At 42.6% G+C, this 18,223-nt stretch overlaps 1 protein-coding gene across 9 annotated transcripts in view; it reads left to right on the top strand.

The window, feature by feature from the left end:
* Positions 1-18,223, top strand: part of LOC118511590 (flocculation protein FLO11) — a 60,017-nt gene that overhangs the window by 28,028 nt on the left and 13,766 nt on the right. For 7 of the 9 annotated variants that reach the window (XM_036054841.1, XM_036054843.1, XM_036054846.1 and 4 more), the window contains 2 exons: positions 8,324-8,509; positions 14,842-15,198. In XM_036054841.1, coding sequence (XP_035910734.1) covers positions 8,351-8,509; positions 14,842-15,198 — 516 coding nt within the window. In that variant the 5' untranslated portion in view covers positions 8,324-8,350. The remainder of the gene's footprint in view (positions 1-8,323; positions 8,510-14,841; positions 15,199-18,223) is intronic. The other 2 variants (XM_036054848.1, XM_036054849.1) reach the window with 1 other exon arrangement.

Here is an 18,223-nt window from a genome sequence, read left to right on the forward strand (position 1 = left end):
CGTTAACCGGTGCCCTATGTAAACACGATGTTCCACACGAAAGCCACACCCTTAAATGATCCCTTGAAGGGTTACGAACGTTGCGATTATTTGACAATGTCTATATTGAGTCCATCAGCAGCGTTTCTTTGTCAGGGATATTTGTCCCTGTTTCGGAAAGCAGAAGCAGGGCAGTTGTTCCGCCGCCAGCTACCGTCGAAATTTATCTAACATTCTCACTGTCCCATTGTCAGCCTCGTCAATCCTTTTTCTTGCTTTTCAACGCACCACCGACAGAGACCATCCGTAAACAAATTTATTGCCGGAAACGAGTCCTTTGCCGTTGCAAACAGCGTACGGTTGGTTGAGCCGCGAATTCTTGTCTGGCTACGTGCCGTTAGAGGGATGATAAGAAATCTAGCAGACCAAGGGCTGGTGTTGATTACATGTCACAAAGATTAATTGATTCCCAGTCCGAAAATTCTGTTATGTTTCTATTCCCACAAGAACGCCGCGCGTATTGTGTACAGTTAGGCGCGCATCCAATGAAGATAGATCGCTGGATGATGTTCTTATGATTCAAAGTGAAAAATTGCTCTCTGATGTGTTCCATTGTTGTCTAGTAGGTCAATTGGTGATGATTGTGTATAAATAATTTATAAATCAATTGTAGAAAGTAAGAAGTATTTGTTGGAAATTACTTGAAAGATTTCCGGCTTACTAGACTTAATGATACCATGTAGTTGGATTGTCAGCCCCCTCACTACAGGGTAACGGTCCGGATGGGATTTGAACTCTGAATATTTGAAAATTTGAAAATAATATTTTTTATAGTGTATGTATTATACTTAAATTAAGTAATAATTTCTAACAGTTAGCAAACTTGCATCTACATCCGAGATTTTCAAAGATAGCATTCTTCTAGTTTTCTCTCCAATATTCCCGGGTTCGTCTCTTATACTTTTTCTTTTCGCTTCGTGGCATTAGCCCACTCGCTAAGCGGATGCGGAAAGCGAACGGAAATACTTGGTTCCGGAAATGGAATCGAAATGACGTCTTCGTACTGTTTGTGTGTATGCTCATCAAATCGGGATCCTCGTCGTCTTCACGCGCGCAGCTCCCACTTGACGTGATACGAATCAGCAGTTATGTTGTTTCTTTTTCTCACTTCTACATTCTATATACCTTCGTACGGCGTTGCTCGCCCCCGCCGAAGCTGAACAGCGGATGCAATGTTATTGAAATATTAATTTCTTTCCCAAACGTTTTTTTTCTCTCTCTCGACTTGTGGTGTGGTGGGCTTTCACAACTCCTATTTGTACGGTTCTGGTCAAGGGTGTAATGCGTTCAGCATGTTCTACTCCTAGACGCAATTCGTACGTTCGAACGTATATGAAGTCATAATTCATTCGTAAGAGGTTGTGGCGGGACTGGTATGTATTTTCAGCACGACCGCTCGATTGCAACTGATTCCGTATTTTGGACCACGCTTCTGCTTGCGGTGGTGAGGCGGAGTTCCGATGTGGCACTACCACATCCCTGGCACGTTTGATATGCAGGAAACGATTCCAAAGTCTTCACTTACTTTCCTTGTGATTTGTGTACGGGTGCGATGTGGCATGTGATGTGTGCGACATTGATTGGCTATCAGATAGCGCGCCCAATGCCAAATAGGACTGGAAGGAAATTGTTGATGGTTCAATGAATTCGGGGACCTCCATAAATACGTGATTCGTTCACCGGGCAGGGGAATAGGTACGCTTCATTTCGCAGTAGCTGCTGGTTAGTTGAAATATCTTGTGATATATCACTTGTCTGGTTATGGATTTTAATATTAAAATAATAGCAACTTCAAGTATCAAGTTCAAGTAATGTCCACACCCAGAGCATGATGTCTTCCTTTCTACTGCCACCAATGTGATTAGGAAAACAGACAGTGAGAGGTGTTATCAAATTATGCTAATACAATGAACGTGACATTAATGCCAGACATTCTCCGCTCTCATGGAGTACAGATAGCTGAGCTTCTTCTCGTTGGTGCAACGCTGAAGGTTAGCATATATACTCGCCTACTGTGTACACACTTTGCGTGACTTCATTGATAAGACAGAGGCTTCGGATGCTAATACACTCATAACATCGTCATAAGCATGATCATCTATTCCAACGCGTTTTTGGGCTGTCTCATGGAGAATAAATAGCAAACTGTTAAATTTGGATGTCAAAAATGTTCATTCGTATATTCTAACCATTAGTTGTACTTAGAACTGTTGCTGATGCAAATTATCTGTTATATCTTTGCTCACAACCTCAAAAGACATGGGTGCGTTTACTTTACAAATGTTCATGGTCCGTTCATCAGTGCGTTGTTACTACGCTGTCCAGTCTATTCTTGGTCGCGTTTGTACAATCATCTAGCCCTCTGTAGCCTCGCGCTCGTGCAACTAATCAATTGGCACATGAAAGAGCGAAAACAGCTCCACCAAATGTCGTGACTTTTGCAAAAATTTGATTAGCATTTGTGGCTTTCGTCCGCTTTGACTGACTACCAAGTGGGCTCCTTCTTGTGCCTTGTTTGTTCTAGCAACGTTTGATGTTGTCGTTTTCAGGCGGTGTACAACAATAGTATTCATCATTCTTGACTGGACTTGTGAGATGAGATATAAGATTAAAGCAACAAGGGCACCCAAATCGATGATTTTGGAGGGGTTTGCTGCCCCCCCCCACCCATACAACTGTATTACTTCTATGCTGCTTATCTTTGCTGAGAAGCGAACTACACACAAACAGGTCCCTGGCTGGTTATAATGGTGAATCGCCCGGGGGAGCTTCAGAAAATGCGCAATAAATGTCGATCACGAATCAAATACCTACTCCAGTGCTGTTTTAATGAAGTTGATGCTGTGCTGTGGTCACGTGTACCCAAATCTCCATTCCAGGATGCCCATTTGTGCAATGTGTTGAGAGGTGGTGGTTTACCCAGAAAAAAACCCATCTGAAAATTGATTAGTTCAGTGAGCTACGGTGTAGTACCTCCGGTACTGCAGTACTGATAAGGGGGGAGACCATAATAATGATGACGGATCGGGGAGGTCTGTTGCGTCGCATTCGTTACAATCGCTTCTTAGTTGTTTGTTTTCGTATTTTCTGTAGGCTTTTAATTTTGCGGATATTAGTGTGTTCATTAGTGCAGTTCCGCGCTCGATAAATGTGTGTTTGTTGTCGGTCAGATCCGGTCCCAGTGTCGCGACTAAATTCAACAGTCCCTACAGCGCTGTAAACGGTTTCTTTGGGTCACAAGAAGCGGCAGACGAAGGGAGCGTGCTGGGCGCTATTTTTATGACCATCATTTTATGGATCCTTCGAACGTATGGCTCGCCGGTGTCGACCAACATCAGTGCGGGTTGGGTTGATGAAATTCCTGTTTCGGTGTGTTTGACTGAATTTGCATACTAATCGCGCCTGGTGTGTCATCGAGTTCTTTGCCTAACCCCCTAACCAAGGGGAGAGTTATTGAGGAGCGGACCGACCCATTGGCTTGTGGTGGCGTTTTGCACTTAACGTATGTGCCTGTGTGCGGCGATAGATGGCGATATGTTTTCATGTGTCGAATGTTTAAGCCACAACTGCTTCACCCCGAGAGACATCGTGCGAGCTAGCTATACCGCACTTTTGTGCCCATGTCACACCGGCTGGTGGCGTTTTGTTTGTGCATGCCGGAAGTATCATTGTCACATGTTTCAGCTTTCTGCATGAGACGTTTGGAAAAGTGACGGAGCTGGCTTTTTTTTTTGTCTGCTAGCCAAGTGTGCGTTTAATGTTGATGTTTATACGACCGAAAAAAAAACGAACGACTTACGAACCCTTTCCGAAAAAAGAAAGGTAGCAAGAGGAATAAACCCCGAAAAAGAAACTCACCGAAGGAAACCTTTGAAGTGCCTGAATCTACAGAGTAACAAAGAATGTATCGACAAAAGGTGGTAAATTCAGTATCAAGTTCTAATAATTTGACAATGTTAAGCCTCTCATTTAAAATCCAATTTACAACATACAGTTTGCGTAATAAAAATGCTGTCAGTTTTATGAGCATTTGAGCGATCGCAAGAATCGTTTGCTTCCCGTAGTGTAATACAATTACCAAGAACGGGATTAACGAGTTCCGAGGATTTAAGGCCAGAAATAAACTCGTACGGATTAGTCACGTTCTGTTTCGATCGTTGCTGCCTTTGCCATTTTTCGTACTCGGCCAGCTCGGCTCAACCAAGAAGTTGTGTTGTCACCAGATGCATTCTCTCGGATGTTCGCATCTACACCGAAGAAGGGGATGGGGCTCGTTCTTGCCGGTCCCTTAACGCGCGCTCCCCATTTTAGCCTTATTTCAGCAATGGCAAGCGGCGGTAGAACCACCACACGCAGCAGCAGCAACCTGGTGTGGTAAATTCAGAGCCAAGCCATCTCAGTGCCGTCGACCGGCACAAGGTCATTAACGATGGATGCGCGATCGCGAACGACGAATGCATGGAAATATATATATGTGTGTGTGTATGCATGTATATACGGGCGTGTTCTGGTGGTGTTCCCCATCGCCGGGGTTCGCTTGAGTGCTGCGGGGCCTCAACCCAAAGCCGGGTGTGCAGCAGAACAGAAGCAAGCAGCTGCTTCAGCACAGTTGCGCACCCGCTTTCCCATTGCGTAAACGGGTCCGCGCTGTTCTCTTTGCCTTTTCGCCATTTAAAGGAAGGAAGCTTCAGCTAGTATAGTACCTCCCCCCGTGTGGTGGTTTGTCTCCACAACATATGGTGCACACTCTGCCAAGCACCAGCAGAAAGGGCAGACATATTAAGTTTGTTCCGTACACATGTGGTGAAGATCGCGTCCAAAGACTAACGACAAAGAATATGAAGCCAAACCGGTATTTTTGTTGGTACATACGAAATAGATTAGTAAATTAAAGCCTCGGGCACGTTCAGAGACAGACAGAGAAGATATTCTCTATCTTACATAGGTTAATCATAGTTTCTTTTCTTTTTCTTTCTTTTGTTTAAGTCATTATTATTGTGTACCTTATTTTCAAGTAATTCCAGAGTTTGAAGGATGAACTAGCAATGCTTCAATTATTTCTAGACATGGTTCAAGATGAAGTATCTAACATTTACTGGTAAAACTAGCTTCTCAACACCTTTAAAAATGATATAGAATCGATCGAATAATTTTAAATTCAACATTTTTAAAATATTAACAGCCCTTAAATATTTCAAAGTGCATTCAGTGTCCAGCTGTTCTCGAAAATGGACCATCTAATTTTAAACAGAGTTCAAAAGCAGTTCTAATATGGCTAGTTCATTCCTAAACCCTTCCAAGGTTGGTAGAATTCTCCCACGTTGAGGCTCCTCGTTCAGGTTAGAGATTTGACAAATCACGTTCATTTGGAGCTATTTTCTAGATTGCCGTTCAAACGTGCTGACTCTATATCTCACAATCACACAGTGTACGGGCAAGTCCCGTTGGGTCGTCGTGGTGTTGCTCCATGCTCCATGAAGGGGATGATTTAGAAAATTGTGTTCCGATGCCTGAGAATTGCACGGTACTCGACAACTTTGTTTGAGTGAGCCTTTTCTCACCTTTTAGTGGGGAGGGGGGAGGGGGTGGCCTCTGCACAACAGGCTGGCTGGCTGGCTGGCTCTCTACCGTATTCTTGAATATGGGGAGGCCTTTTTTTCATCCTCACTCTCTACAGCCCCATCGCTGCCAACTTTATTTTGTTTCGCCCGTATCACTTGTAACGCGTACCTGATGATTCCAGTCGCCAGCGATCGACAGTGTATTTTTTTTTTGCTTGCTCTAGCCAGTCCCGGAATACTAAAGCCAAGCCATCAAAACATAATAACAGCAAGATTACCCACGTTAATGTACGGTTATGTGCGCGAGCGCGCTCTAGCTATACGCTGATTAAACATAACGGTTTATGACACCGTTTCCTGGCTTCTTGCACGTACCGGTATCGCCATCGTCGCCTTCGTCGGCTTGTGAACACCACACACGGATTGTAGTAGTTGGGTTGAACTGGGGTTTTTTTAGAGGGATGAGTCGAAGAGAAGCCTTCGAACGTGTCATTCGGTCTATCTGTTGCATCCTGCTACACACAGTACCGACCCCCGGAAGAAAGGCCAAATCGGACATTACCTTTTCAGAAGCTTCCTGCCAGCGGCTTGACGTGTGCCTTCTTGAAGAAACTACAGCTGACCCGTCGATGGTCAATGAAATCGTGGTCCCACACTGTGGAGCTGACCCCTACGATTACAAATAAAATCAAAACATAGAAGTGGGGTGCAACAACCACCAGAACTGTATGTCAACTGTTCACGGGAAAAAAAATGTGCCTGGCGTTCGAGAATTGCAGCAACTCACTGGGATGTGTATGTGAGAATGTTTGGAAACCAATGTGCGCTCAAGCTCGATAAGGCATTTATTAGAAAACAGCTTATTTGATGAGTTATGCACGCACACCTGCAAATATGCTGAACTTTCCCGGTATCATCCATTCCACTACACCCACCAACGCTGACTGGTGGGTTCGTAGTAAAATGCTGATGAATGTTACTGCTGCGTTGTGGTGCTTGTTTAATTGAAATTGTTAGAACGTTCTCACACATTTTAGAGCCACCGATGGCAATTGGTGTCGCGCTGAATCACCTTCTTCCTTCCATCGCGCTGAACGTTACTATGATGGTTGCGGTGTCAGCTAAAATTCAAAATAAAGCTTTATACAACATTTCCCTAGCGCAACGAGCGTTGGTGGCGGTGATTCATACTTGTCACGAGGAAGAACTTGGAAGGGGTTTTTGCGGAAATTGCTCTTGACCCACGTTGATTTTCCTTCGGGAGCGTGATCATCGCCGACGACTCATCTTTGCTTAGTTATCAGGAAGTGTTGTGCTGTAATGGCGCTTTTTACTGTAAGCGCTTTAATGTGGCCATAAAATTTGATTATTTTAAAATCCCAGCAATTTGTTTGCCAACGCAGCTAGCAAGCAGAGTAGTAAATATATGGAATGTTATTTGGGACAATAAATAATTTGCCCTCTCAATTTTGTTTGTTCAGATGCTTTCAAGTAAACAAATCTGTAGGATTGGTTATTAGAAAAGCGAACTCTGTGTAAAGTCACCCAGATGAGATGTATTGTAGTGATTACAGACACACATTCTTGTGAGCTGTTCGACTAACGTACGTTACAAAATTCATTACAATTTTATGAACTCTTTCAATTTAATGCACGGTTGTATTTTACTCACAGCCTGAATGCTGTGCTTTATTTTGAAGGTTAACTTGTGTTGTTGCCTTCATCCCAAAAGGCATAAAATGTTATAGCCCTATTTTATTTGTGGTCGATGGGTGGAAGGGTTTGATGGTGTTCTGCTTGTCAGCAATTCAAAGGCGGTGATTTGGTATACCCTGCTCTCTACCCCGGTGACATTGACACAGGGGGGTGAGCTTTCTGGATAGGAAATGTAGGGTATGGTATGATAGGTTTTGGATACATCCGTGTATGGAGTGGTAGTCGCGACTGCAACGAATGAAGACATTTACGAAAATGGTTGTTCTGGCCAAGTGACTTTCACGACATTCACGAAATGAGACATTTTGTGGCTTATATGTTGTTTATTATAATTTAAGCAGAATGTAGTTTCAAAAGTCTTAGGCACAATCAGTGTATCAGTCTGTGTTTGTTGATGTTATGTTAACAGAAAAAAACAGGAATTATTTATAAGTGATATCTAACAAAAAAAGGGGTCACCTGACTTCATCATTTTTGTCTGGACAAACATTTAAAATATTCGTCTCAATTGCAACAAGCTATTATATATTTCAAGTTAAAAAAAAATGATAAACGTAAGAATGCGGCAAATTGACGTCAACAGCTCATTATGTGTAACCGCTTAAGTTAGGGCACAAAGCCGAAACTGGCTTGCTGGCTGGCATCAACACTTGACCGTTACGATGATCATTAATCTTGAGAAATTGAATTCCGATAGCCATGTATACGCGACCTTGGTTGGTTGCGAAGATTGAAGTGGTTTTTTGCTTCCCTGTCTTGTTACGCAGCTGATGATATGTAAATATATTGATTAATTACCACCACCACGTGGATTTATCCGTCAAACTTCTATCCCTAATTATTTTTCAAAGAATTCTTCATCGTGTTGATTGTTAAATAAAATTGATATTATGATTTTTTTTTTGTTTTTTGTGTCGCCTCACGATATGGTTATCGTATATGGTAGATTTAATACCCGCAATGTTACAACAATCATTCTAATAGTTCCCTTTTTTGTATCTTTACAGATAAAAGCTTCATCGAAAAAATAAAAGATGGGACTGGCACAGAGTAAGCGTTCGGTAAACATAACCACAGACCCGGCCAAGGAAGGTGTGGTCGCGGAAGGAACTGGCAAGCTGGAAAAAATTGGCGAAGTCGATCAGCTGAAAGCACAGGCTAATGGCGATACTCAACACAACGATGGAGAAAATGTGAGTGTTAATTAATTAAAGGGGAAAACTTACTTTTCACAATATTCTATGATTATGTATCTGTTCGTTTCTTTAAGTAATTCGACAAAAAGGATTAATTTTGAAGTAATTAATAATAAGCTCAGTGTTAATATGAATCCAAAATTGAGCAAATCTCAATTACCACAGTACTGTTTGAGAGACGATATAATTTTTAAGTGTCCCATATACTGTGAGACCGACCACCCCACGAGGGGTAGCTCACTGACCTACCTCACGCAATCCGAGACCTTGGCATTCGTTTTCATGGTGGTGTGTTGTGCTATGAACTTGTCGTCGACGGCCAAAGCAGCGGAACGGATGTCGGTTTTGTTATGGTTGTACAGAAAAGGCATAGAAAGAGAAACCACTTTTAGTGCCATAATCCTATGAAATATTTCTCCGAAGGCGATATGCCGGGCAGCAGCGTCTTCTGCGTGCGTAGGAGGATGGAATGGATTAAAATACACATCTCGGCCCGTTGTTCTCGTGACGTGAGAAAGTAGCCGTGTGCGCACATAAGATGCATAATTTATTGGTAGCAGTGCAGTAATGTATCTAATAGAGGTGATCATTTTCACGATATAAGCCGCCTACACGCATCGTAAAGATTGTTGTTTCTCGTAGTTTTGGCGTGTGCAGTACATTTGCAGTTCTGGGAGGTCCAGGTAGTTTCTGTCAAATGGTTAAATTATTTATAGCAACTAATTAGTTTATAGCAACGAATGGAACCTTGTGGATTTGTGTGAATTAGTAATGTAAGACGAACCTCGGTAATGTTTTTTGTACAAACGAGTTCCGAATGTTGTTCCTAACACTTGCCAGCCTGCTGCACTTGGTGTATGTCTTTTAAAGGCACATACAGGCACAGGTTTGTTGCGTCTGCTGTTGAACGATGGGGTGCACGTGCAGACGAGGTGTCGCACGCGTTAAATAAATCTCTCGTTGCTCATGGGAGCACGAATGTCTGGCGTAGGGGAGAAATACCGGTCGAGTTGGAAAACATGATCGTAAATTAAAGAATTTATTTTAAGATTTTCAAACCAGAAACCAGGAAGTCCTATCCCGAAGGTAATACGGGTTTAAAACTTGCTAGCTTCTACTTGTCTTTGTTGTTGTGATTTTTCCCCCAAGATATTGGTATTTTTTTGACGAGTTGCCTTTAGCTTACTTAATACTTTGGTTACACTTTACTTCCTCAATTATTTCAAATCTGGAAAAATGTACCTTTCGAGCACAAAAGCTAATAAAAAATAAGTAAAATGGGTGATTAGAAAAGTTTTGTATGCCACAGTTTTCTCTCATACCCTTGTGGATGAATTCTTTCCACAGCTACACCCCCGGACGTACGCGACCGTCGCATTCCCGAACGCAACGGATAAACAAATACGTCTTTTGTGGTTCCACGTTTTAGGTTCCCTGTTGTACCCCGTTTCATGCCGTGTGAGAATGGAACCCGCCCGCGGCAGCAGCAGCAGCAGCTTCCCTATTGCGTGACTTATAGCCGTTAAATAATCTTTTAGAACCTGTGAAAGATGAGAAGAACGACCGTGGATAGAAAATTATAATGCTGGCGTGAAAAAGGTTGCTGCTGCGTGTGCTTTCGCTGGCTCTGGCTAATTAGAGAAAGTTCTCAATCGTTAGTTATGGAATTGCTTTTTGACGGGTTTTACCTTTCCATCCGTTCTCCCGCTTGTAGTCGGTTTGTTTCGGTACGATGCTACCGGCGTGTTTAGAGAGTTGCGTGGCGGTGGCCAGGTTCAAGTTCAACTTGAAACGTGATACGATCGTGGTCTTTATGTAATAAATGATACGCATTGAAAAAGCGAGGGGAGCGAGCATGGAATTCGGGTGTCTGCTCGTGGGCCACAGTGAAGTTCAGGATAGCGGCAGCGCTAATGTTTATGAAAGATAAATTTCAACCCGATCATGATTTGTGCTTCGTCGGTTTTAAAGTTTATCTGATTCTGTTCTTAAGTATAATATACAGAATTTTTTAGATGTACATTTTAGAGGTCAATAATTTCAAAATACTGATGATAGAAAAAAGAAAAAAAACACATTAATGCTAGGTTGAATAACGGGATGTTCCACTGTTTCTTTGTGCGCCGTGCCCCGAAGCATTCAATTGCTAAATGTTCTCTCACATACCTACAAGACATCTTCCTTGGAGACGACATTGCGTGAGAAACGATAATTTCTTTGTGTTTTCAATTGATCTAATCAAAGCATGGTGGACACCGCCCGTAACGGTTACCAGCAAATGATCAATTAACTCTTCTTGCTTAAATCGGGCCTGAGGGGCGAGCGAATGGCTGGTTATTTCTAAATATAATGGTGGTGCGTTTGTTGCACCAGGAAGCATCACGTAGTGACGTTTACGCGTTTTCCCTTCAATGAATGTCGATTGGGGTTTGTAGACGACTTGTGCGTGCACTCCTAAATCAAGATAGACTTAGGACAGCTAGAATGTCGCTCGTTGTTTTTACTCGCATTGTGTGTTTTTCTCTACTTATTTGAATTCCTATCGAAAGGAACGTCACTGGTATTTCCTATGTAAAATAAGGCAGCGAGGAAAATGTGAGTGTGCGGCGGATGCACCGATTAGCTAGCAAAGCAAGCTAAAAATATTTCATCCTCCAACCAAAAGTGGTTTTTCAACGCGCCAACCACGAACCCAAACAAGCACAGTCTGATTACAACGTTTTCCCTTTGATTACTTCAGAACAAAAAAACGATTATCCTTTTTAAAGGGTTACCGTGTCGTCTAAATGCACTGCTTTGGTGGGGGTTATCTGCCCAGCCCGGGGGTACTGTTGTACGCAAAGTCCCGTAATTACAGGGAGTTCCTAAGATGAAACGAGATTAGTCCGTGAGGCGTTGAGCCGGAATGTACGGGGTTTGCTTCGTTGCACATTTGCGAATTGAAGCGTGCATAATAGTTATCGTCATCGTTGACGATGTTTTGCGACTGTGCGATACCGACCGTCACTGTGTGTTTGTGCCTCGGCGAGGAAGAAAGTGTTCTCTACCGAAATGCGTGTGGTTTCGATGGATACTCGTGAGAAAAAAAGGGAAACTTGTCCGTTTACGTTGAATGAAGGCAAAACCCGTGAGTGCAGAGCAGCAGCATGGGTGCACTTTTCGCTCATGTTCGCACTTTTCACCGACTCAGAAGCGAGCGTGCGCGTATCTGCGTACATGTTTGATTGATGGCTTTCTAAATCACTTACCCAGCAAACGGTGGTAATGGTGGATGGCCAGAGGGATCGGGTTTTTTTCTTCAGTTGGGCGGAAAGGTAACATTCTAACGGTAATGATTACTTTCGAGATTTAATGCTCCGTTGGGCTAACCACGTGCGCTTCTTGTACCTTTCGATTGGAATTTTGGACAGTGAAGTGTACCCACACGCACCTTTCATTCCGATACATTGATTCATCTATATCGAATGTACCCAGTCATGGGGGTATGATTGAAAAATGAACACCAGGGAGAAAGAAAGATTCATTTTGTGATGCTCACAACCTTATGTTATGAAGAGAAAAGTGATGTAGATAGATTTGTGTAAAATAAGTAGTTTTAGAATAGCAATAGAGCACAATTAATCTAGACCAGATTCCAAAAATGGCTCGCACGTCAATCTCAAAAATCCTTCAAGATCTGGAGGAGATAGTCATAATTTGTACTTGAAAACTTGGCAAGTGGCTAGAAATATTCCAAATTCAATGACAGCTTTGCTAGCAGCTTTTCCAATTGTATCACCTACCAAGTATGAAGCTTCGTTTCAGTGCCACGATTTATTTGCTGTGTTGCTATCCTCACGGCAACTCAAAACCAATTAATTGGATGTTTATGATTTCTTGCCTCGATACAAGCGAGATAATTTATCGATGCGCGAATGCGCTACTCCTCCACAAGTAGATATGCATGCCACAGGTCCGCAGTGGTTAATCGTAAACAAGATTAACGCCAAGCTTCTCGCTGTATTGACCACGCGTCCCGAAATGAAGCGTGCCACGACGAACTGGGCAAGATAATAGGGGATTAATTGGGAGTGACGTGAACGAGCAATCAAAATACCCTGAAATCCTCGATTTGTTGTCCGATTTGTTGTTTTTGGGGTTTGTTTTCAAACTTTTGCTCGACTACGTTGATGTGTTTGCATGGGACACTCACGCAACTGCCATGAGCTGAAAGCGTGTTCCAACGTGTGTTTGGATGCGGGAGCAAGCTGACCGATCAAAGTGCAGCGAGGCTACCAACCGACACAGAATAGTGCCAGCTGATGAGCCCATAGTGTAATGCCAGACATTGAGGTTCAGTTGTGTTGTTCTCATTTAAAATAATCACGATCATAACTGTACTTCGATCGCGATGGCGCTTAAAGCATCGCGCGTGGTCCACCACTGTTCCTCCTTTGTTTCGCTTTACTTTAATTGCATAGCACCCCATTGCTGGCTGCGTTATTGGCTTCTCGACCACCGATGCCGGAAAGTAAAAAGCCCAAGCCAAAGTGCAATGCGAGATTGGGAACGGCGGCGGTGCGCGCATTTTATTTCGCTTGTCAGTCCGCAACCTTTCACGTTTCATCCTCTGTGCTGTGGAAGCTGGCGGTGTGCATGATCATAATTCTTTTCCCCGCGCGGGAGTCCGTCCATAACACCGTTTGGTTTGTTGTTGATTTTGTGCGAAAGGTTGTGCACTCGGGCACGATGTTGTCTATTGCGTTTCACCCGGCCTAGACTACGCTCTGGTGTGACGGGCGATAATGAAATCAGCCTGATGCCTTTTGCTGAGGATGAGGTTATGCTCTGACCAGACCGTTCCGCGCGTGATAGCGTCCTGGTGGAAATGCCAACTCTGTGCCGGTGTAAGGAAAGATGATTGGTGTAATTAGTATTTTGCGTCGTTTGCACACATCTGCCCACGCCGATTGACAGTGATTCATCCCGTGTCGAGTTATCTGCTTGCACATGATACGACCGACCGGGTTGAGAGCTGGTTTATAAATATTTTTAAATTATGTGATCCCCGATGCATAAGGGATTATCAATGGCGTTCCACAAAAAGCGGTGATAATGATGCGAACGAACCTATCGGTGGCGGCTGCTGGTGCGTGTTTCTCTGTACGGGGGTCATCGCGCAATACGAAGGTTCCTCGCAGGCGATAAGTTGTTGAATATTTTCTTAATCATCGTTATGGGTGCACCGGGAATACGTTGGAATGAGTGTACCGATAACAAAACAGGCGCACCGACTAAATTCCAACCGGCGCCTAAATATAGTTTACTTGTAGTATCAGCAACAATAAGATAACGTTTTCCATTTTAATGTGTGGCTCTAGTTCGGTTCTATTTCAGTCCTGATTGCAGTTGGTGATTATTGAAGACAAAACACGCTGCTTCACAGTGGAGCTAGTCTAACGGTTTGTGCATTGCTATTGCATTCGCTGTCCAAAGGGCATCACCATGCAGTGTGCCTTGTTGTGCTATAAAACCAGAGATGGGAATATTACTTTTTCAGAATGTTTCATAATAATCATTATCATGCCAAAAAATGCTCTTCAGACCAGTTAAAAATCTCACGATTGCCACTCCGGAAGAAAAAAGACCGAAAACGTAACGCTATTAAGTACGGTTTGCTGCATGTGGTTTTGTCCATCCGTTGCTAGATGGAAGCGTTACGCGGGTAACGTTTCGTGCTGATCAAATGGGCTGTCAAACGATTGCATACTGTCAGGCGTAAACAGAAATGAACTTTTGTGCTACAACCGTTCGATTGTGAAGAATAACATTTTTCAAGATGATCTCCGGGATGAATTGGCTGTTAAACAAATGTTTTTTACCGTTAAGTGTTATCGAGAAGCATGAAATATTAACTGATATAATAAAACTTAATGAAAGGGAGTGTATTTGTTCTGTAACTCATATCATGTATTGAGTAAGGGGTTGACAAATACAATCATAACAAATATAAACTGAACAACAGAACGTACACTTGTTCGAAATAGTTATGCTTCAACAAATGATATTCTGTCATTTTCACATGAATTCATTCCTTACTAATATTTTGTTTTCCAATTTTTTCTTCTCTCTCCATGATGTTCTCGTCCCATATGTTACACCACCGCACATCACAATTGGTCACAAATACTAATTCATAATCATCGTGCGTCCCCACACCACCCGAAACCGAACCGTACCACCACCATCTTGGGAATGTTTTCGTTCTGTATGTTCGTCCTGATGCGCGTGCTGTGTTGTTATGTTCTGTGTGGCCCTTGTACTGCGATTGCGGTGCCAAATGACGACAGGAAACGAAAGTGGAAACCGACGCGGCCGAAAATGAAAAGGACTCCACCACAGAAAAGTCCAACAAAGAGGGTGGCGACGGTGGCGGCGGTGGTGACACCAGTGTGGCCGCCGCATCCCCAACCTCGGACGGCGAATCGGACGGCAATAATAAAACGCTCGAAAATGGTAGCAACGATGAATCACTAAACGATAGCAAAGCGCCAGCAGCAGATGAGGCCAACAAGAAGGCAAAGAAGCCGAAGAAGAAGTGGTCCTTCCGCAGCCTGTCGTTCAGCAAAAAGGACAAGCAGAAGCCGGCCAAAAAGGAGAAGGACGAGGAGCGGGTGAATGGTGAATGCGAGAAAGTTCCCGAGGAGGTAAGTGTTGATGTTTTCATTTTAGTTCCTTTTTTTGTCGGTAACCGAATTGTGTGCTCTACGCGCGCTGCTCTGTCCGGGATGAACTAACTTTGGGCATCTTTTTTTGAGTAATGTTTTGTATTTTTTTTGTGGGTAAATGTTATTTTGTTGGCAAGATTTAATCATGTTATACAATGTTTGTCTTGAAAGTTTTTGTTTGGCATTATAATATTCGTTGCATGATGTGGCGTGCAACTTCTACCAAATTAGTATCATAAAAACTTTTTCAAATTTGATATTATTTATATCCTTTTTTGTCAAGATCGAAAATCGTATATCTTTTAAAACGCAATTTTACCCCCATGAAATCTGAACGGTTTTTGGATGATGGTCGTTTTTTTAATTTCACGCACCGCCGACGTTTTCTCTCGTCGTTAGCATTTAACGTTGATGTGGATGTTCGCGCCATCAGAGATGCACATTAAAAATACGGTCTCTGATAGATTGGCAAGTGTCCAAAAATTTAGAAAAAAAATGTGACAAAGTAGTTAGGGTTCTAGTGGTTCACCGATGTCGTCTTACCAATGAAGCAGTGGCCTGTTATACATTTTGCTCCATGCTCTTATGTAATGGTGAAGTAAAATGATGGTGTGTGTCCTTTCTATTTAATCAAAATATTTGAATATTATCTTTGCTTCACGGGGTACCAAACTTAATGTTTGGGTAAGACACTTGCGCCTTCTTCGTGCGCAAGTGCTATCAAATAAATCATATTTACATTACATCCTACTACAGTACGCATTCTCAACTTGGCTGGTAAACAACTACGACCGTAGCGGAGTGTTGTAGTAGTAGTAGTAGACGTACACACTCTCCCGTATTCCACCGGACGGTCGTCGTCGGTGGGTCGGCCAACGCAATCTCGGCCATGGTTGGTTTGGGTGAAGATGAAGTTCAGTGTCAAGAATGTTTTTCTTCGCGCAAAAAAAAAAAACGAGGGGAAGGTAAATATTATGTCGCTCGGCTGGGGGGCACATGTGTGTGGCGCTGTCGCTTTTTCGAACGACATCATTTCCTACATCGTTTCAATGAACGGCTCCTCCCCTGTGCATGCTGTTTTCACTTTTCTTCCTGGCATTCTCTTGTGGTTTAGTAGCTGCGCGTTCCTGCATTTCAAGGATTTTAACCGCCGAAACGAAATGCTCAAGCGCTGTTGTTGTGTTTTGAGTTTTTTGAATCTCACATACGCAAAAAAAAGCATTAGGGCCAAAGGTGGATTATGAACGTTTTGTAGTGATCTTAAAGATGGCATGGTAACGTTAAAAAAGTTTTTACGAAATCTGAAAACTCTTGACATGATGGTTCATCTGCAATCGATTCTAATGCAAACTGATTCGTGAAGTAGAATCCATACGCACACAAGCCATTTCCCGTTTGTTTAACGATCTTGAGCTTGAAAATTGCGCAAAAGAACGATTTTCTAGTATCAAACAAACAAATTTAAACATTTTCATCACTATTTGGTTTTAGCCAGGGGAGATCGAAATCTCGCAAAAAAAAGCGAGGGGCGTTATCCTTGAACGCCAGTAAATTTATGATGATCACACAACGTATCTGATCTTCTTGTTCTGGTGTGCGCTTTGCTGCGTGGTGGTGGTGATGATTAGCAGTACCGGCAGCAAAGCAGCACCATCGGTTGCCTAATGCGCCATCTGCTATCGTGTTCCAAAATTCAATTTTGTCCGTAAGTAGTTGAGCTGCTGCTGTTGAGATTCTATTTTCGAAAATCGCGCGCATTGCACAAACGATGGTGTCAAGGAGGAAGCAAGCGCTTGCTGCTGCACGAAGGCGGTGGCGGCACAAGGATTGGATGGAAATTTTCGGAAAACACATCTTGTGCCGGTGGTCCGGACCGGAAAATGATGAGACCAATAACCAAACTATACGACGGTTTTTGGTCGCGTGCGGCGCAACACAGCCATCAAATGGTTTACTGTTGATAGGCGTGTTTTTTGAGGTGGTGGTGCTGCCAACTTTTTTTTTAATTTACTTTCGAATTCTGATGTGATGTTAAGAGTAGCTTTTTAGAATAAATAAGCAAGCATGTGGAATGTTAGCACTAAATTCCATTTGTGCCCTTTTGATGATAATAATCTTCCAGATTATTGAAGCAAGCTTCTTCTGCTTCTATGACATTATACGATTTGAGCGGGAATTAAACCTCGATCCTGTCGTGTTAGTGAATGGGCCCACTACCGCACAAATGTCTGTTACCGGTGCGAAATAAATAGTACGTAGTTTGCGTCACTTTTTATTATTCGATCGTCAAGGTCAGTAAATTGCGCAAAATCAGCTGTTGCGGAAACTAGCGCTGCGCAGGTTTGCTTTCTTTCGGCGCCTGTCATAAGCGCACGAGACATTCGTCGTTAATCACATTTTACCAAGAGTGTGTTGACAGATGAGCGGGTATCGTAATGAAGCAAGTAATTTTTGGTCGATATAGTTTACGTTAAAGCAATGGAAATGGTTGTGGATCTTTCCTACATGGGTGCACTTAGTTCTGACAAGAGTTGCTTCATTTAGTACACAACTTTATTTTTGCTCAGTTATTTCAACAATTTATACTGTTTATTTTTTAAATGCTTGACTGTTAATGTAATTGAAGTTTGTTAATTAAAATTTTAAAATAAAGAATAATGTTTGAAAAATTATTGTCTGCACCATCGGCTGTACCATACCACCTGTGTGGTCATAAATCAATGGATTAATATAAAATGCATACGAAAGCAAAATTACTACGTCTTGGTCCAACTTGTCGCATTTAGTGTATGACAAAATAAAATCGACATCTTGTACTACGAACCAATTACAGGATATCCCGAAAGTTTTTGGAGATATTTTTTGTCTCTTTTTCAAGTTTATATGTTCCCAAATGTGTAGGAAACCGATTGTTTAAAGTTTTGGGCTTTAAAAAATTTTGAGCTCCAGGAAAAAATAATTAGGAAAGCATCAAAATACTGTTGAATAAATTTAAATTTGTATT

Source organism: Anopheles stephensi, chromosome 3 (assembly GCF_013141755.1).
Source record: "Anopheles stephensi strain Indian chromosome 3, UCI_ANSTEP_V1.0, whole genome shotgun sequence".
In the NCBI taxonomy this organism is placed as follows: Eukaryota; Metazoa; Arthropoda; class Insecta; order Diptera; family Culicidae; genus Anopheles; species Anopheles stephensi.